General features: G+C 43.6%; 1 protein-coding gene across 1 annotated transcript in view; it reads right to left on the bottom strand.

Moving 5' to 3' along the window:
• Positions 1–27,432, bottom strand: part of scin (scinderin) — a 164,871-nt gene that overhangs the window by 10,370 nt on the left and 127,069 nt on the right. Inside the window, exons 12-14 of the mRNA XM_068009548.1 lie at positions 23,402–23,576; positions 23,151–23,272; positions 4,371–4,448 (exon numbers count right to left, since the gene is read on the bottom strand). Of these exons, the coding sequence (XP_067865649.1) occupies positions 4,371–4,448; positions 23,151–23,272; positions 23,402–23,576 (375 nt within the window). The remainder of the gene's footprint in view (positions 1–4,370; positions 4,449–23,150; positions 23,273–23,401; positions 23,577–27,432) is intronic.

A 27,432-nucleotide genomic window follows, 5' to 3' on the forward strand; every position in this document is an offset into this window, starting at 1 on the left:
ATTGTGTGCAGTTTTGGTCTCCTTATCTGAGGAAGGATGTTCTTGCTATACAGGGAGTGCAGCAAAGGTTTACCAGACTGATTCCTGGGTTGGCGGGACTGATGTATGAGGAGAGTTTAAGTCGGTTAGGATTATATTCGCTGGAATTCAGAAGACTGAGGGGGGAATCTCATAGAAACCTATAAAATTCTGACAGGGCTTGACAGGGTAGATGCAGGAAGAATGTTCCTGATGCTGGGGGTGTCCAGAATCAGGGGTCATAGTCTAAGAATACAGGATAAACCTTTCAGGACTGAGATGAGGAGAAATTTCTTCACCCAGAGAGTGGTGAGCCTGTGGAGTTCGCTACCACAGAAAGCAGTTGAGGCCAAATAATTGTATGTTTTCAAGAAGGAGTTAGATATAGCTCTTGGGTCTAAAGGGATCAAAGGGTATAGGGCAAAAGCGGGCACAGGTTACTGAGTTGGATGATCAGCCATAATCATAATGAATGGCGGAACAGGGTCAAAGGGCCGAATGGCCTACTCCTGCTCCTAGTTTCTATGTTAATACCACTTGAAAGACACATATTTTGAATTAATGCCAATGTTTCAATGGAATGGGGGAAATTCAATGAGGGAAAAATTGGATAAGGCCCGAAAAAGTGCAGGATCACAATACGCAATCGACCCATGCTCATTCATTCATTATGATGCAGGCAGCATTGAAACTTTGCACTGTATGCTAATTTAAATAATAGTAGCATTCAGCCCAGTGGAAAATATCCAGATCAGTGACTGCACACTTCAGCAGGGGGCCCAGATTCGTGGGAAGCGAACACCACTCAAAGCTAGTCTGCAATACTTAAAGCCAAACTGTACCTCTTTTAGAGGGGAGGTGCATTCTGGTTACAGTGGATGCTGAAAGTGGCTAGGGAAGGGTCTCTGATCTGTAAGAACAGAACAACAGGCAGAGAGCATGCTTCAAGGAGTTCTGACGCAGCACTGGAGGCCTTGGTGCAGGAGCTGGACAGGAAGAGAGAGGTCCTCTAACAGCAGGCTGCTAGGAGGCCCTCCAGACAGACATTGAGAAGGCAGTGGGACCAGATAGCCGTTGGGGTCAATGCCAGCATTGTACCCTCAAGGACCTGGATGCAGTGCACCAAAGAAGTTCAATGACCTTACAAAAGTGGTCAAGGTCAGTGAATGTGCCTTCAAATACCATATCCTACCAATTTCACCACCACCCTAAAGTGTTGCTCAGTTCACCACACCCCCATCACTCACCTACCAACAATCTCTTCATGACTTACATCTAATAATCATAGCTTCAGTTCACCCTCACACACTTAGTACTTCTGAAAGCCTCACACCCACAGCTCACAGACACTGCCAGCTATTCAACTATGAATGGCACATCACCCAAATGCATTGGACCACACTCACTCACACACTTACCTCTCTCTTACAGGGCAATGTGATGCAGAACCACAGGAAGCAGCACCAAACCAATGGGGGAAAGGCACAGATGCATGCCATCACCCCGAATGGAGGAGATGGTGCTGGCCATCATTGGAATGGCCATGACTGAGGCCATGGCCAGTGATGGAGCTGAAACCATTGAAAATGATGGTATGTTCCTGCCTAATCCAGCTACTCACATCCCAATTCCCCTTCATCCAACAATCTCTTCTGATTTACAGGCTGTAGATAGTGTAACCATGCACCTCTTGCTTCCCCACCCCACCTCCTATCCTTGTGACTTTTCCCATTCAGATACACAAAAACTGCCACCTGGCCAGGCAAATGGTGCCAGAGCATAAAGTCCAAGAGAAACAAGGGACTGATGATAAAGAAACACACAGTCACTCAATCTCATACTCGCAGTCACCAGCTCAAATACTGCCACTGCACATACTTTAGAAGCTAGCATAGAGGAAGGGTCTGCATGTGATGCATCACTGGGCATGAGTAGGCTGCAGACAGGGCAGAGGGAAAGGGTAGGCAGGTGCCAGCCCCCCAGAGGGCAAGGTCACACAAGTATTCTTCTGCGGAAGACTCAGATGAGGATTTTGATGGGACGGAAGACAGAAAATGGATGATGGACATGCACCATGAAATACTTGGTGTATTGACTGGCCTGCCAGAAAGTCTGCTGTCAGTGTGAGGGAACGTGAAGGGGTTTGGCACCAATGTGGCACAGGGCTTCGAGCAGACCTTGGAGCCCATTCTTTCCAACTGTTCTTTGGAAGTTGTGGCTGACTCCAGGAGAACACTTGTAGACCTAACCAGGATGCAGTGTCTGATGACTGATGCCTCAACTTCCAATGCAGCACAGGCAAAAGCCACCCAATGTCTGAGGTAACAGTGGAAACTGAGACTGGGGTCACGAAAGCTCAGCTTTTTGCCATCTAGGTTCAGACTGCTACCTTCATGGCTGCAGAAAACACTACTCAAAGAGCTTGCAGGCTCTCATAGTAGTCGATCAATCTGCCCTCCAACAGATTACTAAGGTTGCTGAGGCACCACCCTGGGTGAGTGGCAGTGGCTCTGTGAGGCGCAAACCTGCTGACTTCTCAGGATGACAGCATTCATCCTCTCACCGCTGTCACTCCACCAGTGCCTTTGCTGTTGCCTGTTAGCCATCCAGCCTACCTATGCAACATCCAGTTCTGCTTGCTCATTAGCCTCCTCCACATCCTTCTCATCGGATGAGGACTGGTGATCAACTAGGTCCTCTTAATGCAAGGCCTCCCTGTCTGCCGTGCTAGATTATGCTGAGCACAGCAGACCACCACAATACACGAGACCCTCACTGGAACATACTGCAGGGCTCCACCAGAGTGATTGAGGCACCAGAATCTCATCTTCAGCAGCCCAATGGCCTGCTCAATGGTCGCTCGGGTGGACCTGTGGTAGGTGTTGTATCTTTCCTCAGCTGCAGTGCGAGGGTTGCTCACATACGTGAGTAGCCATGTCTTCAATGGGTAGCCCTTGCCCCCAAGAATCCATCCCTGAAGGCAAGCAGGGAGCCTGAAAAGCTGTGTCACCTGGGACTGTCGAAGTATGTGTCACGGCTGTGTCACGGGAAGTGGCACACACCTTGAGGATGAGTTTCCGATGGTCACAGACCAGTTGTACATTGATCGAATGGAAGCCCTTCCTGTTGATGAATGTGGCTGGTTGCTCTGTTGGAGCCTTGATGGCCACATGTGTGCAGTCGATGATACCTTGCACCTGGGGAAATCCAGCAATGGCTCCGAAGCCAATGGCCCTCACCGCCTGTCAGGGTCGGTCCGGTACCACACATTGTCGCCGGCCTTCTTGAACAGGGCATAAGACACCTCCTTGATGCAGCGATGGGCTGCTGCCTGGGAGACCCCAAACATGTCCCCAGTGGATCCCTGGAAAGAGCCAGACATGTAGAAGTTGAGTGCCATAGTGATCTTCAGGGCCACGGGCATTTAGTATCCACTGAACTGCATGGGTTGCAGCTGATCCTGCAGCATGACACATAAGTCGGTGAAGGCCTCCTTGAAGTGCTACAGTCTTTGCTGACACTGCGGCTCAGACATTTGGAGATACCTGAGGCGAGTCCGGTACATTCTCTGGCATGGATAAGCCCTTCTTGGTGTGGCTGGCTGCTGCTGCTGCTCTCCTATTGGACCAATGTCCCAATGTCGAGTTTCCGGGCCAACGTGCCCAACCCCATTTTTCAGCCTCCCATGCGGCTCCTGCTATCCAGATAAAATCCAGCCCATTGATGCTTGTAAGAGAGTGATATGAAGCAATGTAGTCCAAGGTAAAGCTTCATGCAATGACCCTCTTAATAATATAGTCCTTTTTTGGGGAAGATCTGGTCGCTGCTTCGAGCTCCTGCTGATAGCGTTTGGTGAGGAATCAGAGATTTAAGCACAGATCTTCCCATTTCATAATGCAATTCATTACACAGAGTACTACAGTAGTATTCTTTTAATATCCTTTTAACTAGTATGAGATGTCATTATAGGGCCCTCTGAGATAAAATTAGGGTTGAACTAACTCAGTTTAATTTGGATTTTTTGTTAAATTTAACCTGAATTGGTTTGAGCCCATGAAACTGAAAAGCAGGATCAGAAGAAGTGAATTTGAGGAGCATTGTCAAGAACAAGTCGGTCATCAGGTAGTAAGCTTAATTTTAATGATTGTCAAAATTACAATTTTTTTTTTGTTAAAACCCAAATCAGAGTAATTAAAGCCTGATTACAAGTATATTTGAGCAAACCAGCCAAGTCCATCAGTTGTGATAGCAGCTGGGTGGGGTAGGAGGAAGCTGAACATTATGTACACTCATGTCATGTTGATCACGTATACCAATTACATGTAGGGGTTTTAAAAATTTTCTTAACAGACCTGATCCCAAACGTCCAACAACATGACATCATCTTCAGCTAAATCATCTTGTGTGTACTCCCCGGGAACTTCCTCAATCTAAAGAGAATATATTTTCATTATCACATTGCTTATTGATAAGTCACAAACTCATTCCGGTTAACATTACCTGTGAATATATTTTACAAAAACTCGATGATTCCTGGAGTATAACAAGCTGGATTTATTCTGTATTACACACTATACTTATTGCAGAACTGTCTGTATAACTTGTTACAGGAGGTAAGTCAGTTCTAGTCATCTTACAGATAATACTCAAGTTGGTGTTTACAGTGAGAACATCTGAGGTAGATGTGATATTTGTGCATGGGTGATAAACAGATGACTCCCATAAGGTATCAAACAGAAGCAGAACACACTTTCGGAGAATCGCAGCTGTATTATACTCAGTGCAGCTGGGAATATTCATAAACATTCATATCCATGTGGAATTATTCAAATTTAAATTATAAAGATACAAAGTTAAAAAGTAAGACCTCGATGGTTGCAATCGCTGGATTACTCCCAGTGCCATGTACTAGAGAGAGTAGAAATAGGAAGGTAAGGAGGATCAATACGTGGTAGGAAGGAGCGCTTCAGATTCTTGGGACATTGGGACCAGTTCTGGGGCAGGAGGCACCTATTCAAAAGGGATGGGTTGCACTGCAGGAGGGCTGGGACTAATGTCCTCAGGGGGAGATTCACTAGTGTGGTTGAGGAGGGTTTAAGCTAATTTGGCAGGGGGATGGGCACCAGTATACAGAAGTAGAAAAGAGGAATATGGTGCATAAAGGAGTGGGAGTGTTGGATAGTACTAGAGAAAGAAGTACCATATTAGTTAGGAGCAGACTAAGATGGACTACTAAGAATACAAAGATGTTTACAATGCAAGTATGTAAACACACAAAGTGTGATGAATAAGACTGGTGAGCTACAAGCACAAATAGCCATTCAGGAATATGATGTAGTGGCTCTGGCAATAACGGAAATGTGGTTTTAAAATGGTGAGGACTGGGTGTTTAATATTCAGGGATACAAAGTGTTCAGAAAAGATAGGGAAGGATAAAAGTGAGGTGGGGTGGCAGTACTGATTAGGGCAGACATTGGGCTGAATTTTACTGATCCTCCGATGTCGGGGTTCATGGTGGAGGGGGGGTGGTGGTGCTGAAAATGCCTCCAGGAGAGGGCCGCTATGCACCCAACCGGGAAGACCCAGCCCGATATTGCCGGCAGCGAGGCCTCAATGCGGTCCACTGCCGCTCAGCAATGGGAGCCCCATTTAAATATTTAAATTAATTAAAATCAATGCCCTTCTCAAGGGCAATTAGGGATGGGCAATAAATGCTGGCCTAGCCAGCGACGCCCACATCCTATGAATGAATTTTTAAAAAATTAATTACTGTTACGTTCCCGCTGTCTGGCCCGGTGCGATTTTCGTGCCGCTGGCCGGCACTCCCATGGCTTTGGGTGCCCTTTGGGGGAATTGAGGCGTAACACAGGTTGGGAGGGAGGAGAAGGCAAGTTTCTCAGTGCGGGGGCGGGGGCAGCGAAGTCCAAGTATATATCATTGGTGTAGGGTTTTGTGGGAAGGGTTATAGTGTAAAGTTTACGCACTTTGCAGGGTTGGGGGCGGGGGGGGGAAGATCAGGTGGACAAGATAAGTGATTTGGGGGTGAGAGGGCAAGTACTAATTTAGTTGTTATGGGGTGGGTGGGAGAGGGGCAGAATAAATGTTTTTAATTTTTTCTATTACATGTTTCTTTATCTATTTACATGTATTGGTAGGGCGTGAAGCCCTTTAAAAATGATTTCAGCGCCTGCACACAGACAGCTGACGCCATTGCTGACAATGGACAGCCTGCCCCCTCCATGTCATCGGGGGGTGCAATTCGCCCCGGCTATTTAAATGAGCTGCCGCACTTAATATCACGGCGGCTCTGCAACATGCGACCCGCAAGGGCGGCCATTGTTTTCACAAAAATCTCAGCCCCTTGTGTTGGAAAGGGTGGATATCCTTGTGGCGGCAAAGGCAGAATTCATTTGGTTAGAGTTGGGAAGCAAAAAGAGGACGATCATGCTAATGGGAGTATTCTATAGGCCTCCAAATAGTGAGAAAGAGATAGAGGGAAATCACAGAGATGTGCAAAGAACTATAGAGGGGTGATATTACCCAATATCGATTGGGGTAATGTTAGGTAAACGGAGAGGAGGGGGAGGAGTTTCTGAAATATGTTCAGGAGAACCTCCTTGACCAGTATGTTCTCAGCCCAACCAGGAAAGAGGGATTTCTGGATCTGGTGCTGGGGAATGAGGCAGGCCAAGTGGACCATATGTCTATGGAGAAACACTTGGATAAGAGATCATTGTATTATAAAGTTTAAATTAGCAATGGAGAAGAGCAAGGAACAATCTGAAGTAGAACTTCTAAACTGGACACTAAAATAAAAGCAAAGTACTGTGGATGCAGGTTCTGATGAAAGGTCACTGACCTGAAATGTTAACTGTTTCTCTCTCCACAGATGCTGCCAGACCTGCTTAGTATTTCCAGCATTTTCTGTTTTTATTTCTAAATTGGAAAAGAGCTAACTTCAATGGGATGAGAGGAGATCTAGCAAGGGTAAAATGGAACCTAAGATTGACAGGGCGGCACAGTGGCGCACAGTGGTGCAGTGGTTAGCACCGCAGCCTCACAGCTCCAGTGACCCGGGTTCAATTCTGGGTACTGCCTGTGTGGAGTTTGCAAGTTCTCCCTGTGTCTGCATGGGTTTCCTCCGGGTGCTCCGGTTTCCTCCCACAGCCAAAATACTTGCAGGTTGATAGGTAAATTGGCCATTATAAATTGCCCCTAGTATAGGTAGGTGGTAGGGGGATATAGGGACAGGTGAGGATGTGGTAGGAAGATGGGATTAGTGTAGGATTAGTATAAATGGGTGGTTAATGGTCGGCACAGACTCGGTGGGCTGAAGGGCCTGTTTCAGTGCTGTATCTCTGAATCTGAATCTGAAAAACTATAACAGAACAATGGGTGATGTTTCAATTACAGGCTAGGTACATTTCAACAAGGGTGAAAGGTAAGGGAATCAAAGCTAGGGCTCCTTGGATGATGAGGGAGACAGGGAATACGATGAAACAATAAAAAAGATGCATCACGCATGTCAGATGAATCCTTCAAGCGAGAACCAGACAAAATACAAATAGTTGAGGGGAAGCGAAGAGCAAAACATAACTGGCAAAAAGAGAATATGAGAATAGGATGGGAGTTAGCATAAAAGGGAACGCAAAAATGTTCTACCAGTATGTTAATAGTAAGCAGGTAGCAAGAGTTGAGGTGGAGCCTATTAGGGACAAAGTACCTCCTCCCAGGAGTCACAGCTCGTTTCTCCGGACCAGGATCCAAAGGCGCGTTGATACCGGCTGCCAGGATAAAGATCTGAACCTGCTGTCTGAATTGCAGCGGCTGGCATGTTAACGAATGGTAAGTGCCCATCTGCATATCGTAATGTGGGACCTGATGCCAAGCGGTGGGGGGGCTGACATGAGGCCTTGCCACTGCCGAGATCAGGACAGGCCCTGCCAGCGCTGAGGTCGGCGGCGGGTCTCATCCAGAGCAATCGTCATGTTCCCTCCCCCCCACCAATCCTGACATCGTGAGCTCTGTAAAATTCATCCCCTAGTAACTACAGGCTGATAAGTTTAATATCTGTGGTGGGTAAGGTTTCACAATTTTACAAAAAATAATTCGGTAAAAAAATCAACAGCCACTTGAAAACATTTGAGTTAATTAGGGAGAGCCAACATGGATTTGTAAAAGGCAGATTGTGCTTGGACTAATTGAATTTTTTGGTGCGGTAACAGAGAAGGTTGATAAAGGCAAAGCAATGGATGCTGTCTATATGGATTTTAAGAAAGCCTTTGACAAAGAACCACGTAAAAGGCTGGTTAACAAAATTGAGGCTCTTGGAGTAGGAGGGTTAGTGTCAGCTTGGATAAAATAAATTGGCTAAAAGACAGAAAAAGGCAAATCACCGTAAATAGTTTTTTTTAGATTGGATGATGGTAGACCGTGGTGTTCCCCAAGGGTCAGTGCCAGGACCACTGCTTTTTTTGATATGACTTGGACATTGGAATATAGAGTAAAATGTCAAAAGTTGCTGATGATACCAAACTTGGAGGTGTGGCAAACAGCAAAGATGATACCAATCAACTGCAACAGGACATAGATAAGCTAGTAGAATGGGGAGACAAGTAGCAGATGCAATTTAATACAGAGAACTGTGAGATGATGCATTTTAGCAAAAGGGGTAGGGAGAGGCACTGTACAGTATATCATACAGTTCTAAAGCATGTACAGAGACAGAGGACCTGGGGGTTCATGTGCATAGATCTTTTAAGGTGGTAGGACATATTGAGAGATTAGTTAGCAAAGCATATGGGATCTCAGCCTTTATAAATAGAAGTATTGAGTACAAAAGCAGGAAAGTTATGCTGAATCTTTATAAAGCTCTGGGTGGGCACAACTCGAGTATTGCGTTGAGTTCTGGTCACCACACTAGGAAGGATGTGAGGGCGCAGAGAATATTTACCAGAGTGGTTCAGGGATGAGGGATTTTAGCCGGGGTTGTTCTCCTTGGAGGTAATGACCTGGAACATGCTGCCAACAAGGATGGTGGAAGTGGAGACAATGAATGATTGCAAAAGGAACTTAGATGGACACTTGGAAATAAACTTGCAGGGCTATAGGGTTAGAGGTGGGGAATGGGACTGATTGGATTGCTCTGCAGAGAGCCGGCATGGACTCAACTGGCCGAATGGCTAATTTCTGCGCCATTATGACTCCATAGGTTAGATTCTTTTTCAGCGACGGAGGTCTGGCAGCAGGCTGCAAAAGCAGGGAAGACCCCGCCTCAGCCCTCTGTCGGACCCTTGGTGGAATTCTACGGCCGGCAGCTAATTAGCCACTCGCTGTTGGGAATGCTGTCCTCCGAGTGGGAGGTACCAGCAGTGCCAGCGGAAGTGGTGGCCACTGCTGGTACTGTAGGAAGCCTGCAATGGCAAAGATGGAGGAGACCCCGAGGCACCAGATCCAGTCAGGCAGGCCCTGGCGAAGGAGAAGGGTGGGGGTTGGGGAGGGCGGCGGTTGGTCTTGTCACAGGGCCAGCCACCACCACCATGGGGTCCTTTTTGAGCCATGGATAGCCCCCAGAGGAAGGAACCCCCCCCACCACTGAGCCTGCTAGGAGCACACCAGGTCTCACCTGGCAGTGTCTCCACATGACAGCAGGCCCTTCCAACTTCAGTAAAATGAGAGTGGAGGCAGGAAGTTGCCCTTAATTGGCTATTAATTGGCCACTTACAGACCTCAGTTGATCTCGGGTGGGAAGGCTGTCTTTGGCCTTCCGTGACCCAGACATGTGAAGATATGAACATACAAATTAGGCGGAGTAGACAACTCGACCCCTCAAGCCTGCTCTACCATTCAATAAGTTCATGGCTGAACTGATAACTCCACATTTCTACCTACCCCCGAAAGCCTTCCACCCCCTTGCTAATCAAGAATCTATCTACCTCTGCCTTGAAAATATTCAAAGACTCTGCTTCCACTGCCTTTTGAGGAACAGAATTCCAAAGACTCATGACCCTGAGAGAAAAAAATTTCTCCTCATCTTTGTCTTAAATGGGCAACCCCTTAGTTTTAAACAGTGACTCCTAGTTCTAAATTCTCCCACAAGGGGAAACATCCTTTCCACATCCACCCTGTCTAGACTCCTCAAGATCTGAGATGTTTCAATCAAGTCGCCTCTTCCTCTTCTAAATTCCAGTGGACACAAGCCTAGCCTGTCCAATATTTCCTCGTAAGATAACCCACCCATTCCAGGTATTAGTCTAGTAAACCTTCTCTGTACTGCCTCCAATGCATTTACATCGTTCCTTAAATAAGGAGACCAGTTCTGTACACAGTACTCCAGATGTGGTCTCACCAATGCCCTGTTATGCTGAAGCATAACCTCCCTACTTGTGTATTCAATTCCCTCGCGATAAACGATAACATTCTATTAGCCTTCCTAATTAATTGCTGTACCTGCATATGAAACTTATGCAATTCATGCACTAGAACACCCAGATCCCTCTGCATCTTAGAGCTCTGCAATCTCTCACCATTTAGATAATATGCTTCTTTTTTATTTCTCCTGCCAAAGTGGACAATTTCACACTTTCCCACATTATACTCCATTGCCCAGGTCTTTTCCCACTCACTAAACCTATCTATATCCCTTTGTAGCCTCCTTATGTCTTCTTTACAAGTTACATTCCTACCTATCTTTGTGTCATCAGCAAATTTAGCAACCATACCTTCGGCCCCTTCAGGAAGACAACACCCCATGCCATTGTGTGCTACCCCACCTCCGTTCCCGCCTCAAAGGGCAGGATAATATCCTGCACTGTAATTCTATGACTCTATATACCTGAAAATTTTACCTTTTTGCCCTCTCTAAAGTGTGTTTTTTTATTGCAGTACTATTCCACAAGCACCAGCAGCCTTTCAGTACCTCACTCAAGTGATCATTCTTCAAGTAGGAGGTGCAAGAGTGAGCCGGGCGCCCTGTCTTTACCTAATTGGCATGAATTTTCTGGCAGTTGGTTAATTTATTTTGCTCCTTCTCTAGCCCTGGGATGCAAAAATCAATTGTAGCATTCGAGCTGAATAAGTTAAATCAGGAGGGATTAAACTGGACTTCAGTAGCATACTTGGTACATTTACTCCAGAGCCTGAGGACGGGCTTCAGGATATACATAGCTTTCCCACTGACACTACAGTTACAATTATTAAAGTGTGAGAAAATGCCATAAGGCATAAAGCTGTAGGGCAGAATCTTTAAAAATTGTCTTTTTTTTTGTTGCAGAAATTGAGTAGTGCAGTTGGTTAGCTAGCACTTTCTTTTTACTTCTGAGATGGTGGCTAGTGTTCTGTTTATTTCTGCATTAGGTATTGCCGCATCGGATTGGGAGTGCTTGATTCTGCTACTAGATGCCAAAAAGTGGGAAACAGTCTCATTCCTTGCACTGATATTGTTGAATGTGACTGACATAAAATTATGCAAAATCTTGGAACAAAATTTTACATTTGTTTAACATCGCTTTGTAAAGACTACTTCTAGTGAACATTGTAATCTAGGATCATTGTCTACATGCAAAGTGACAAAAGTTCCTTTAATAATTCAGTGGATAAGTTTACCATATGGCACTCAGGTCAGATAGCTCCCAAGTTATCTTAATGTATAATGAGGTAACCAGTTTAAGCTTGTGGCACATGTACTAGTGAGATTCACTGGTCGGGATTTAACCCTGGGCGGATGGGAGCCAGCCACCGACTGAAAAGTTAGTGATGAACCCGCTACCGCCTCGTCTGGGGATCTGACCTGTATTTTGCAGGTCGCCAGACTTTAATTAGTCTGAGGCAGGACTTCCACCTGCTGAAGCAGGTGGTCCACCTAATATAGCTGCCGGCCAATCAGTGGGCCGGCAGCTAACTGTCCCAGCAGCGCCACCGGGAGCAGTGGCCACTGCTAGGACTACAGCCCAGCTTGAAGATGATTATGTTGGGGAGCCCGGAACAAATGTAAGTTGTGGTTGCCTCGCTGGGGGAGATTGGTCAGGCCCTGGCGAGGCAAGGGTGGTCGATTGGGGTGACGGGGGTATGCTGGGTGTTGGGGTAGTTGGGGCAGCCCACCATCGGGAGCAGGGTCCTACCCAGGCCATCAGAGAGCCAACTGTTTTTGTCAGGCAGCTTCTCAGGTCTGGGCAACCCAAACCAGCCATGGGGAAAATCCTCATGGATTTGCCGGGGCGGGCGGGCCATTTCTTGCCGTCGCTGCCCTGCATAAAGTGGTGGCGGAGATGGGAGCGGATTGGGAAGGGCTCCCGGAGCCTCCTGCTCCATTTTACGCCAACCACAACCCCCACCCCACCCCACTCTTTGGCGGGAGGGGGGAGGCCTTAAAATTCAGCCCATTGTCCTTGAGCAAGGCAGAAGAAGCATCCCCAAACATACCATTACTAATTTTTAATCCAGTTAGACATGTTTGAACTGCATAAATATGAACATCTGGCCTTCTCCTACTTCTTATGATCTTAAGGCTCAACTGTGTGAAATAACCTACCCACAGTCACATCTCGTCTCACATCTGAAGAATGACCAGCTGCACGAAGTACTGCACAGCCAATATTCAAGAACAAGTCAGCATAACAAAGGAGCTCGTTTATGCAAGAAAATTAAAAGGGACACTGAACATTTTTAATTTTATAATATAGCATAAATCAGAATTAAATATATTTCAGAGTTTGTTGTACAAAATATTTACTCATTGATATCCTGCTGTTCCAAATAAAATTGAAATGTCAGGATTTTTTAATATTAATACATATCCACAAATTACATTTATCGGATACAGTAATATATAAACTTTACTTCCTTGCACTTGTAATAGATTTAATTTCACACAATATACGAGATTGCCTCGCACCGAGTTATGATTCAAAGTAGCAGTTGCCCACAGTTATACGGTGTCATTTTTCTAGAAATGATCATTCATGCACTGCATCTGTTACTGTGTGACCTACATAACCGATGCAGTACGTTGCATAGTGTTACAACTGAGGCAGGAGGAGTGCAGTCTTGCTAGTTCCACTTCTCCACAGTCACACCATCGGTTTACCAGGTTACCGATACAGCCAATCTTATACGCTATTTTTTATCCCAGAATAAAGTACACCAATCAGGTTTCTTTAATAAACAAGATCAGTTTATTATAAAACAAGGCTTAACTAGTAACAAAGCAAAGCATTAAACACACCTATTAAAATATAAAAAGGTCCCTTTTTAAAAATTCCCCAATTACACACACACTGAAAAAATACAGAAATTCACTCTGCAGAGGTCTGTTACAAAAGAAGATTTAAAAAAACTGCTTTGGCCAAATACTTGCTAATTCTTGACGAGAAAAGGAGGAAGATATGGAAGGAAGTCAGTTGTCTTTTTTTTGGTCTGGCATCCAGGTATAGGGAGATGGGTCACAGTTCATTTCAGAAGCAGTCTGTTCTGCAGATGTCAAGAATTATTCTAGTAGGCTTTCTAGGTTTTTCCCACAAGCACACACTTCAATCATAGAACTTTTTTTCAGTGCCTGAAGAGTTACTTGGCACCAGGGATTTTTTTTTCCCCCCCACACTGGATCTTGGCAGGATTTCTTCAAAAAGGTAGAGAAGTTGGTGAGCTGGGTGATTTCTCCTTGGCAGGGAAAGACTAACTGTCTTCAAACAGTTCATACCACAACTAAAACTGAAAACAATGTTCAAACCCCAGTGAGTCGACCTCCTGAGATCCATAAACCTTGACATGTGGCTTCTCTGAAATCATTTTCCCCCAAGTCACCAAGGGTTCGTTTGTTACTGAGCCTAAATCACAGGTGGCCTCCAGCACAGGTGGCTTTCAAACAACATCTTCTCCGGTCAGTGAAGTTGGTAAAAAAAAAAAATGCATCCATGGAATCTTTTCAGTCTTAACACTAGTTCTCAAAAAAGACAATGGAAGCACTTTCATAAAACCTGCATCCCTGGGGGGAAACGAAATGCTATTTTAAAACGCATTTAATTTCAAAAAGAGTGAAAAAACAGAAGATGAAAAATTATTAAAAAACATTTACACACTCATTCTCTTTCATTCTTCACCTGTAGCCAACACAGATTTCCAAGCTAGGAATTGGGTAGGAGTCTTCCGGATTCCGACATGTTGCACTATAGGAATTTCATGTGATATCCTTAATATTTCCTGGCGATACTTGGGTGGTACCACTAACTGAAACAACCGTCCATTCTTCGTCTACAGGTCTATGAGCAGGTGTCCGCTTCCTCATCAGAATCCCATTTTTAATATAATAGCCTTCCGGAACTCCCTTTACTTCATATTTATTTTATCTTTTAGAGATACAGCACTGAAACAAGTCCTTCGGCCTGAGTCTGTGCCGACCATCAACCACCCATTTATACTAATCCTACACTAATTCCATATTCCTACCACATCCCCACCTGTCCCTATATTTCTCTACAACCTACCTACACTAGGGGCAATTTATAACAGCCAATTTACCTATCAACCTGCAAGTCTTTGGCATGTGGGAGGAAACCGGAGCACCCGGAGGAACCCACACAGACACAGGGAGAACTTGCAAACTCCACACAGGCAGTACCCAGAATTGAACCCGGGTCACTGGAGCTGAGGCTGCGGTGCTAACCACTGCGCCACCCATATCATCTTCAGTTGGAGCAGATTGTGCCACTTTATTTAACTCTGGACCAGCTTGCTGAGCCTTGATCAGAGAAGATTTGCTGAACATTTCCTTTGGATTATCCAAATCCCCAAAGTTTTAGATATTCAGCTATCTCTCTGTGATGCCACTTTTATCTCTGATGATGGAACTTGTTTAGCCATTGTTCAGGTCACTACACATGAAGGAAAAGTTTAAAACCTTTTCCTGCAACCGTTCTGTCTCTAACTTCACTTTTTACGTAACTACTGGAGAAGCTATTACCTTCGCTCCGGCCAAATCATTCACCAGGAGTAGGTCAACTCCATCTACAGGCAAACTATGGATAACTCCTAGTTACCGTTCCAGATATTGGGTCACACTCCAGGTGCACTGGATACAAAGCAACGGGTATATACTCCACGTCAATACCATTCACTAAAACCTTGGCATTCAATGCACTGTTGTGGAAAGGTTATGCCTCCCCCCAGCAAAAGAGTTTGGGCGGCTCCTGTATCCCCAAGTATAACTATAGGTTTACCTACCTCACTTGACATCTAGTCAGGAAAATGCTGGCATCTATTAAGGAAGTCAGAGTTATACAGCACAGAAACAGGCCCTTCTGCCCATCGTGCCTGTTCCTGTCATCAAGCACTAACTATTCGAATTCTATTTTCCAGCACTTGGCCCATAGCCTTGTATGCTTATGGCATTTCAAGTGCTCATCTAATTACTTCTTAAATGTTGAGGGTTCCTGCCTCTACCACCTTTTCAGACAGTGCGTTCCAGATTCCAACCACCCTCTCGGTGAAAAATTTTTTCCTCAAATTCCCTCTAAACCTCCTGCCCCTTACCTTAAATCTACGTCCCCTGGTTATTGACCCCTCCGCTAACAGAAAAATGTTTCTTCCTATCTAACCTATCAATGCCCCTCATAATTTTGTATACCTCAATCAGGTTCCCCCTCAGCCTTCTCTGCTCTAAAGGAAAACAACCCCAGCCTTTTCAGTCTCTTTTCATAGCTGAAATGCTCCAGCCCAGACAACATCCGGGTGAATCTCCTCTGCACCCTCTCCAGTGCAATCACATCCTTCCTATAGTGTGGTGCCCAGAACTGTACACAGTACTCCAGCTGTGGCCTAACTAGCGTTTCATACAGCTCCATCATAACATCCCAGCTCTTATATTCTATGCCTCGGCTAATAAAGGCAAGTATCCCATATGCCTTCCTAACCACCTTATCTGCCTGTGCTGCTGCCTTCAGTGATCTATGGACAAGTACAGCAAGGTCCCTCTGACCTTCTGTATTTCCTAGGGTCCTACCATCCATTGTATGTTCCCTTGCCTTGTTAGTCCTCCCAAAATGCATTACCTCACACTTCTCAGGATTAACTTCCATTTGCCACTGCTCCACCTATCTTACCAGCCCATCTATATCGTCCTGTAATCTAAGGCTTTCCTCCTCACTATTTACAACACTACCAATTTTCATGTCATCTGTGAACTTATCATACCTCCTATAGTCACGTCTAAATCATTAATGTACACTACAAAACAGCAAAGGTCCTAGCACCGATCCCTGCGGTACACCATTGGTCACTGGCTTTCACTTGCAAAAACAACCCTTGGCCATCACCCTCTGCCTGCCACGAAGCCAATTTTGGATCCAAATTGCCCTAGATCCCATGGGCTCTTACCTTCTTAACCAATCTCCCATGTGGGACCTTATCAAAAGCCTTACTGAAGTCCATGTAGACTACATCAACTGCTTTACCCTCATCTACACATCTAGTCACCTCCTCGAAAAATTCAATCAAGTTTGTTAGACATCACCTTCCCCTGACAAAACCATGCTTACTATCCCTGCCTCTCCAACTGGAGATTAATTCTGTCCCTCAGAAATTTTTCCAATAGTTTCCCAACCACTGATGTTCGACTCACTGGCCTGTAATTACCTGGTTTATCCCTGCTACCCTTCTTGAATAATGGCACCACATTCACTGTCCTCCAGTACCTCTCCTGTGGCCAGAGAGGATTTGAAAATTTATGTCAGAGCCCCTGCTATCTCCTCCCTTGCCTTCCATAGCAGACTGGGACAAAAACAAGAAATGCTGGAATCACTCAGCAGGTCTGGCAGCATCTGTGGAAAGAGAAGCAGAGTTAACGTTTCGGGTCAGTGACCCTTCTTCAGAACTGACAAATATTAGAAAAGTCACAGATTGTAAGCAAGTGAGGTGGGGGTGGGGCAAGAGATAACAAAGGAGAAGGTGCAGATTGGACCAGGCCACATAGCTGACCAAAAGGTCACGGAGCAAAGGCAAACAATATGTTAATGGTGTGTTGAAAGACAAAGCATTAGTACAGATTAGGTGTGAATACACTGAATATTGAACAGCAGCAAGTGCAAACCTGAAAAAAAATAACTGAAAAAAAAACAGTGGGTAAGCAAACTGAACAAACTAAGATGAAATGAAATAAATGCAAAAAAAAGATAGTAAAAAAATGTAAAAAAGAATGTAAAAAAAAAAGGAATGTAAAAAAAAAAGGAAGAAAAAATAACTAAAAATGACTAAAAATGAAAGTAAAGTGGGGGGCTGTCATGCTCTGAAATTATTGAACTCAATGTTCAGTCCGGCAGGCTGTAGTGTGCCTAATCGGTAGATGAGATGCTGTTCCTCGAGCTTGCGTTGATGTTCACTGGAACACTGCAGCAATCCCAGGACAATCTTGGGATTGCTGCAGTGTTCCAGTGAACATCAACGCAAGCTCGAGGAACAGCATCTCATCTACCGATTAGGCACACTACAGCCTGCCGGACTGAACATTGAGTTCAATAATTTCAGAGCATGACAGCCCCCCATTTTACTTTCATTTTTAGTTATTTTTTCTTCCTTTTTTTTTACATTCTTTTTAAAAAAATTTTACTATCTTTTTTTGCATTTATTTCATTTCATCTTAGTTTGTTCAGTTTGCTTACCCACTGTTTTTTTCAGGTTTTTTTTCAGGTTTGCACTTGCTGCTGTTCAATATTCAGTGTATTCACACCTAATCTGTACTAATGCTTTGTCTTTCAACACACCATTAACATATTGTTTGCCTTTGCTCCGTGACCTTTTGGTCAGCTATGTGGCCTGGTCCAATCTGCACCTTCTCCTTTGTTATCTCTTGCCCCACCCCCACCTCACTTGTTTATAATCTGTGACTTTTCTAATATTTGTCAGTTCCGAAGAAGGGTCACTGACCCGAAACGTTAACTCTGCTTCTCTTTCCACAGATGCTGCCAGACCTGCTGAGTGATTCTAGCATTTCTTGTTTCTGTTTCAGATTTCCAGCATCCGCAGTATTTTGCTTTTATAGCAGACTGGGATACAGCTCATCCGGGCCTGGGGATTTATCCACTTTTAAGCCCGCTGAAACAGCTAATACTGCCTCCCTTTCAATGTTAATATGTTCAAGTATATCACAAACCCCCTCCCTGATCCCTACACCTACATCGTCCTTCTCTATAGTGAACACAGATGAAAAGTAATCATTTAAAACCTCACCTATGTCCTCCAGCTCCACACACAGATTGCCACTTTGGTCCCTAATGGGCCCCACTCTTTCCTTGGTTATACTCTTGCCCTTACTATACATATAAAACATCTTAGGATTTTCCTTCATCTTGCCCACAAGTGTTTTTTCATGTCCCCTCTTCACTCCCCTAATTACTTTTTTTAAGCCCCCTACACTTACTGTACTTCTCCAGTGTCTCTGCTGTTTTCACCGCTCCAAATCTGCCATAAGCCTCCTTTTTTTTTCTCCTGATCCAATCCTCCATCCCTTGTCATCCAGGGTTCCCTGGACTTATTGGTCCTACCCTTCACCTTAACAGGTACATGTTGGCTCTGAACCCTCATTATTTCCTCTTTGAATGACTTCCACTGGTCTGATGTAGACTTTCCCACAAATAGCTGCTCCCAGCCACTCTGGCCAGATCCTGTTTTATCATAATGTCTTTTTTACACTTAAGAAAATATGATTAGGCAGAATCAACTAATTAATTTTTTTTTAAAGATGTAACTAATAGGGTAGATAATGGGGATACAGTGGTTGTATATATAGATTTTCAAAGGCATTCGACAAGGTACCACATTAAAGATTATGACAAAAGATAGGGGTTCATGGGTTTTGGGGTAATATATTAACATGACAGAGGATTGATTAATGGGCAGAAAGCAGAGAATTGGAATAAAGAGATGGTAAATTTGGCAGGCTGTAACTACTGGGGTGCTGCAAGGAAAAGAGAATAGTTGTGAATTAGTGCTTCATTAAAACAATGCTAAAGTCAGTGGGAATTCTCTAAGTATTTTCCAAGCTGAAATTTAGTTTAACATTTAGAAAATAACTTAAAACTTAAAAATCTGTTAAAGAAACTGCAAGCTAAATTTAGATAGCTAGTTAACAGAAACTGCCTATTAGTGGCAATTAACTGTCAGTCAGCTGAAAGTGGTTACCTGAACAGATGTTAATTACTATAGCAGGGAGCTGATTTAGCAGTTGTACAGATTGAAAGTTTATTATAAAATGAGGCTTAACCAGTAATGAAGCAAAGCATTAACACACCGATTAAAATATAAAAAAGGTCCCTTTTTTAAAAATTCCCCAATTACACTCAAACACACACTGGAAAAAACACAAATTCACTCTGCAGAGGTCTGTTACAAAAGAGAAAAAAAAAACTACTTTGGCCAAATACTTGTGAATTCTTGATGAAAAATGATATGGAAGGAAGTCAGTTGTTTCTTTTTTGGGTCTGGCATCTGGCTATAGGGAGATGGGTCACTGGGTTTGTTTCAGAAGCAGTCCATTCTGGACATGTCAAGAATTATTCTCGTAGGCCTTCTAGGAGAAATGTAGCATCAATGTTTTTCCACCAGCACACACTTGAATCACAGGATTTTTTTTTCAGCTGAAGAGCTATACAGCACCAGGGATTTTTTTTCCCCCACACTGGATCTTGGCAGGATTTCTTCAAAAAGGTAGAGAAGGTGGTGAGCTGGGTGATTTCTTTTCTCCTTGGCAGGGAAAGACCAACTGTCTTCAAACAGTTCACACCACAACTAAAACTGAAAACAATGTTCAAACCCCAGTGAGTCGACCTCCTGACCTCCACAAACTTCGACATGTGGCTTCTTTGAAATCATTTTTCCCCAAGTCACCAAGGGTTCAGTGTTACTGAGCCTAAATCACAGGTGGCCTCCAGCACAGGTGGCTTTCAAACAATATCTTCTCCTGTCAGTGAACTTGGTAAAAAAGAAACACATCCAAGGAATCTTAAGTTTTAACACAAGTTCTCAACAAAAAAAAAATTAAAAATGGAAGCACTTTTGAAACAATAAATAAAGGCCTTAATGAACTAATCTGATGGAAGGGCAATTATCTGTCATCAGGCAGAGATGTACTAGATCACTAATCCTATTCTATATTTTCATCACTGATTTGTTGATAGCAATATGAAGGATGGACTTGGCATGTATGTTATATAACTGACGCTCCTTTTCATAGAATCTTTAGCATTTTTGTTCGTCTCACTTGGGAATCTAGTCTGCTCCACCATAATCTTGATTTATGGGCTAATCAGTGGAATATTGTGATGGATTCCCAAGTAAGGTAGCATTTTGCTCAATAGGAAATCTCAAAGATATTGATTGGAAGCTACAAGGGAATCTACTCCAATTGCTAAATCATATCAGTACCTGAGTGTTCTGGTAAATGCAACTTCAGTATGCACACAGGGTCCAGCCAAGTCTGAAGTTTGTATCCACCAGGTTTCAAAGGTATGGCACTTTAATTTTTCTTACCTTTCTTCAGTGACAGCAAAATACAAATTCAGGTTAGGTTTGTAACATGCCTTAAATATTTCCACATGGCTCTTCATTATTGCGGAGAGCTCCTAGGCATGCAATGGAAGGGCTTCCTTCAGCTCATGTATGAGATCCAAGATCAAGCTGTGAGCTGGATTTGCAGCAAAGTAGGCTGCTATACATTTGGGTTTTTATTCTAGATAATTTCTTGGGTTCAATGTCTCAGACCACTCTCGTAGAAGAGCCCAAGTTCCTCTATGGGCCAAAGTGTGCCATTAACTATCCAATATCTCGGTGATTTATTGTGAGCCTAGTGGGTGAACAGAGAACTCTTGTTCCTATATTTCAATATTCCAAAATCAGGCATAGCAAGCTTCTGATGCAGAGTTCAGCTCCTTCTACTCTCACAAAGGATCTTGACTCCCAATCTCAGTAACATCCCTGCATTAATTTTCCATTGGCTTCAAGCCATCTTTGCAACTTTTCTGAGTGTGATTAGTGCTAAGCTGAGGATAGTTCAGTGTTGTGGTTACAAAAACAAAATACTGTGGATACTGGAAATCTGAAACAAAAAATGCTGGAATATTTCCCACACCTCTTCTCTCACCCTTTCCTTTCCAAAACCAAGATAGGGCTCTCCTTATCCTCACCTTCCACTCAACTAGCCTCCACATCCAATGCTCATCCTCTGCCATTTCTGACAGTTTCAGCGTGATGCAACTACCAGACACATCATCTCCTCCTCTGTCCTTTCAGCATTCCAAAAGGGGCCATACCATCCCTGACACCCTCAATTACCACCAGCATCCCTTCTCCTTCCTACTACATCTTTCCATGCAAGCAAAGGAGATGCAACACCTCCCCTTTTGCTTCCTCCTTTCCCAGGGCCCCAAGCATCCCTTCCAGATGAAACAGCAATTTACTTCTACTTCTTTCAATTTAATATACTGTACTCGCTGTTTACAATGCAGTTTCCTCTACATTGGGGAAGCCAAACACAGATTGGGTGATCACTTTGTGGAACACCTCCATTTCAGTCCACAAACATGACCCCGAGTTTTCAGTTGCCAGAGAATTTAATTCTCCGCCCCACTCCCACTCTGACTTTTCCATTCTCGGCCTCCTACACTATTCTAGTGAAGCTCCATGTAACTTAGAGGAACTTCTTATCTTTTGAGCAGGCATTTTATAGCCTTCTGGATTCAATATTGAGTTCAACAATTTCAAACCACACTCTTTTCCCATTTTTTTTTTGCATGACAACTGTTGGTGATGATTCTGTGTTTCCCATTTACGCCTCTTCTAGACTCATCTTTTGTTTCTTTAGTTGTACCCATTACCAGCTCATTTTGCCTTGCACATCATCCCTTTTGTCATTTAACCTTTCATGCCCTCTACTTTATTAGAGACCTTCCCTTTTGTTCTTCCCATTCCTCCCCCCATTCCTTGCTTCGGTACTTGCTTAAAACCTTCAACATCTCTAACTTTTTCCAGTTCTGATGCAAGGTCATCAACCTGAAATGTTGGGCTGAATTTTATAATGGTGAAAACAATGGTGGCCCGCCTGAGCGGGCTGCATACCAAAGAGCCACCACGAGTCCAAGCACGGAAGTTCATTTAAATTGCCGGGGCAGGCTGCCCACCACCACCACCACCACCACACCACCGCCCCTCCCCATGGGGCGGGCTGTCCATCCCCAGCAATGGTGTCAGCTGCCTGTGCACAGGCACGGATGCCATTTTAAAAGGGTTGTTAGCCCTACCAGTAAATTGAAATATTTAAAGAAATATTGAATGAAAGAAAATACATTTCTTTTGTCCCTCTCCCACCCCCCCATATCAATTAAATTATTTGCCCTTTCCCCCCCAAAAAAACACAACTTCACAATCTGACCTATTCCCCCCAAACTGTATAAACTTTCAACTATAACCCTTCCCGCCTTCCGCTACACCAGTGACATTCATTTGACCCCATTTCCCCCCCGCACCCCCCTATCCCTGCACTGATAAACTTACTTACCTCCTCCCCCCTCCACACTAGTGTTGCACCTCGTTTCCCAAGGACGGGGATCCGAAGGCGTGGCGGTGCCAGCCACCAGGATGAAAATCGTGGCGGCACTTTAGGAGACAACGGGAAAATCATTAATGCAGGTAAGTAAATTTATTTGAATATCTAAATTATAGTCCCATCGCAGAGCAGCAGGGGGCCAAGAGGCCTCACCGCCTCTGACAATATGGGGACGGACCCTGCCAGCATTGAGGTCCTTGGCGGGTCTCATCCGGGCCAATCTTCATGCCCCCCTCCCCCCCCAGCCATAGATCCCGATGTCGAGGCCTCTATAAAATCCAGCCTGTTAACTCTGTTTCTCTCTCCGTAGATGCTGCCTATCTGCTCAGTATTGCCAGCATTTTCTGTTTTTTTTATTGCAGTGCTGTGGATGTTGGGAAATAAAACACTTTTCTATTTCAGGCATCAACATTCCATAACTTCATGAGCACAAATTTTCCAGACAAAGTAAAAAAAAAAGGAAAAAATATTATGGTTGATTAGATAGAGGAGCACACAGTGGATTTATATTAATACTACATACAATTTAGTTTTTTTTTAAACTTACAACAAAGCACCCAGTCTTATTTGAACAAGCAAATAAGCGAGGCTGATAGTTGTCTCCACTGCTTTGTAACTTAGCTGAAGTTTGATACTCTTTCTTGCCGCCAAGTGCATTCCAAAATGCATCTGGAGGAAAAGAAAAGAAAGCACAGGCAAATAATTTATGTACAAATATAAAAATTAATAGACTTTAAACATCTTCAAATCCTATGACTTTTTAAAAAATAAACTTTAATTTACTGATGGAAATCTTACCAGGTTCATCCCCTTCATTAATCCTGGTTGCCCTGCATTGTAGGACAGATGTAAGATATATAGCTCCATTCTCTTCCTCACCACTGGCTCCTTTTCCAACCCAGAGATATGAGATATTTGGTAATTTTAGTACAAAAACATCATTGGAATTCAAAGACTGAGCATCCAGGTCAACCTGACAATGGAACAAAAAAAAAAATGGTTGAATTCTATGAAATCAATTTTCACAAGTTTGCATATCAGACAAATGGTACAGATTTGAACTTGTGACCTATCACTTCTGGGATGAGCTGAAGTGGAGAAATGTGCCATTTCTAAACACAAACAAAAGTTGGCTTTCCTGCAACAAGTGGCTACGGGGCAAAAATGCACATTTTTAACCATTGTCTTAACAACATTATTGTAACTGCCCTGATTTATCAGAATAAACTACATCAACATTTATGTACTATCAATGAGTCTGCAAAAAGATTTTAAAAAGCCAAAAAGTAGTAATAGCAATCTTCCAATCCTTCTTAAGTACAGGAGTGGTGCCAGAGGACTGGAGCATTGGATGTTAGAGAAATTCCAAGTCTGTTTGTGAAGACATTGAGACTAGGATGCTTTGGTGGCAGTTATTTATTGCTTGCCACAAAGCTTACTTTTGCATTCCAAACAACATCTGCAGCCAATGCTGGCTGGCTCTTTATATATACACACTTTGAATACAATTAACTAATGAACACCTGTTCACCCTATTATCTTGAACTACCAGGTATTTATCATCCATTAACATATTCAGACCCTAACAGATTCCCCCTTTTTTCTTTAAATTAAATGTATATATAAAAAATAAAAAACAAAATAATGACACATTTTTCTTTACATTATTTATCATTAACTTTCAACAGCACCAGCCATTAACTTGCTGTATATTCCCCCCTTTAAAAAAAAACTTTTTTAAAGAAAAAGCGATCTTATCGTAAAATAAATTTTCCATGTTTTCCTAACTTATCATAACATAAGCCGGCCCTCTTCGAGGACATCCAACAATTTTTTTTGAACAAGCACCTCTCTTAGTAAAACAATCTGACAACTGATGACTTGTGTCAACCCATTTTATTTTGGAAATTTCTTTCCAACATTTCTTTTATACTCGTGAGATCAATCCTCAGTCTCTTTTCTGCAACACCTTTTGTTGAATGGACATTGTTCCAGAATGAATGGTTATCTATGTAGCATTCTACAGGAAAACTTTTCTCCGATTGTCCCTTATACAAGAGTTCCTTTAAAATACTTGATAAATACATACCCATATCTATCGCTTCTAGCAGTGCTGTCTCAGCAGCTTTAAACTATCATTTTTATTTTCTTCGATTACCAGTCTAACGGACAACATTTGTTATTTCTTCCCACCAAAAATATAATGAACCCTGTTGTGCTCAAATAACCATCGGGGACATTAGCGTGTGAGGCATCACTAAAAATGACCAATTTCATTTCTTCTTGGTCACCCAATGCTGGAAACTTGAGTGTACATTTTGTCAAAACTCAATCTCTTCAATGTCTTATTTGCTTTCAGCACTTCCCCAACAGTAGCATGTTTCGGCATGGTGCTCAATTCTAATACAACATAGCAAGCATTCAGCTTAGTTTGTGTGCACAACCAGTTCAACTGCCAGATTAAGCTCCTTAACTGGTCTAATTCTGCCTTGGTTTCGGAGTCTACCTTTTGTGAGGATCTGCCCAATTTGTTGGGATCCGATTAACATTCTCTAGCTAAGAATGTTGATTTAGGGTTACCCCCAACTTAGTCTAATATTCAACGCTATATATTTAAAAGCTCCAGAAGCCCGACTTCCAATTTTAAATTCCTGCAGAACTTTATCTACCACAAATTTCACAAATGCCTCAGATCCTCCCCACAGAAAATCATCCACATGTATCAAGAAAATGCCTGCTAGTTTTTCTTCATAGTACCAATAAAACATTGCCGGATCCACCTTTAGTTGAATACAACCAGCTTTTAGTAGGACGGACCTAACTGAAAAATACCACACCCTGGATGCATCATTTAGCCCATAAACACACTTGTTTAGCTTCCATAATTTCCTTTCTATATCTCCAGCTTCTTTTGGTGGCTTTAGAAATACTTCCCTTTGAAATTTCTCCCCTTGCAAAAATGCTGCTCTGATATCAACGGACTTACATTCCCATGAGTGTGCGGTTAAAAGGGCTAGCAAAATCCGCAAACTTGCTTTTCCTGCTGTTGGGGAGTTCACTCTAACTTCCTGATCGCCTAATCATTCCTCAAATCCCCGAGCTACAAGTCTAGCCTTCGCTTTATACGTACCATCAGGAAGTACTTTCTCTGTACAGATCCATCTATGGGACAATGCTGGTTGTCCTCTATCTGGCACCTCCTGTATACACCAAACTCTCTCCAACTGTCAAGCTCTTTTTGCTTGGCATCCTTTATCAATTTACCATCTAACTTGTTAGTAGCTACTAGAGTTTCTCTATTGTAAGGGCTCCTACTTCTTGTGATGCCCCTCACCTGCTCTCTGGTCCTTGCTCTTGTGAAACCATGTCCCCTACTACAGTTCCTATCCCTTTCTGGACTACCATAACTCAATCTGTCCCTCCTACAACCAGACTTCATTTCGTGGCCTTTTCCTTGGACTATGATCATCTTCAGGCCCACGATCCGAACTTATACGTTTTCTGGCCTTCCACGTTTTCACTTCCTTCTGCCAATCTATAGGTCTGATATCCTGTCCCTTGTCTTGCACATTCAGCCAATGTTTGTATTTCCCTGTGGCTTTCCCGTCCTTCCTATAATGGTGGTTTCCCTCTATTCACTGGTCCCTGCTGGCATATATATGTCATTCTAGTCCCAACTTTTGGCAGTTGACCTTTGGGATAAATGGACTTATCTGGATCTTCACTATCAGCAGTCCACTCCCAGTCAGCCCATTATCAGCCACAATCTGTTGCTCGCAAAGGTCCGAGATATGTGCATGCGAACTAGAAGGTGCATCGTCGGTCTCCATCATTTGTTCAGATTCTGTCAATGTATAATCAGTGCCAATAAGCCACGAGGAATGTACTCTAATGATTTGGTTGCCATGTTGCAAAAGCACCGTTTTGCCATCAATGCCTATAACTTTTCCCAGCCCTCTCCATTCTTTCTGCCCTTCTCTTTTGTAATACACCATATCCCCGGTATCAAAATTCTTTTCTGATGGCTTGATCAGACCCTAACATTGGGAAAGGTTACACCCCCATTCAAAAAATGAAGAGGCAGAAACGTGGCAACTACAAGCCAGTCAGTATAACATCATGGGGGGAAACTTTTAGAGAATCCAGGACAAAATTAATTGGCACTTGGACAAATATGGGTTTATAAATTAATGTCTGCACAGAATCATTAAAGGCTAAAATAAAAACAGAAATTGCTAGAAATACTCAGTAGGCCTGGCAGCATTTGTGGAGAGAGAAACAGAGCTCACGGCCTTGATTTTTAGCCAGGAATGGGGCTGGGGTCAGAGGCGGCTGGTAGCCTATCGGGCTTATTAAAGCCAATTAAAGGAGACTGACTCGGATTTGCCAGTTGGCCTTCCGGCAGCAAACCAGACAACCAGCTCTCCAGGCAGACCTAGAGGTCCTCCCTGCCAGTATGTGTGCTGCAGCTAAGCTGCAGACCACTGTATAAAGGGGCACCCTCCATCCCCCCACAGTGGTGGCATGACTGCAAAAGGTATATTTTAGTTCAAATGTATAAAAAGTTGAAGAGAGGATGCCTCCATTTTGGAGCACCCTCTCCCTTACCTGCCACTGCAGCTTGCTTCTGCTGTCAGGCTGGAAAGCTTCTGATTGGCCCTCCAGCTTTGAGAGCTCGCCTACTGTCCTTACTTAGACAGCGAGCCTGCCCTCAGACCATGAACTGACCGCTCTGGGGAAAATCACAATGAATGACTGTTTCCCACACATTGGGATGGATTTTATCTTCAAAAATGGCGGCCCGCGCAGAGCCACCACAATCTCAAGCG

Source organism: Heterodontus francisci, chromosome 2 (genome assembly GCF_036365525.1).
Source record: "Heterodontus francisci isolate sHetFra1 chromosome 2, sHetFra1.hap1, whole genome shotgun sequence".
In the NCBI taxonomy this organism is placed as follows: Eukaryota; Metazoa; Chordata; class Chondrichthyes; order Heterodontiformes; family Heterodontidae; genus Heterodontus; species Heterodontus francisci.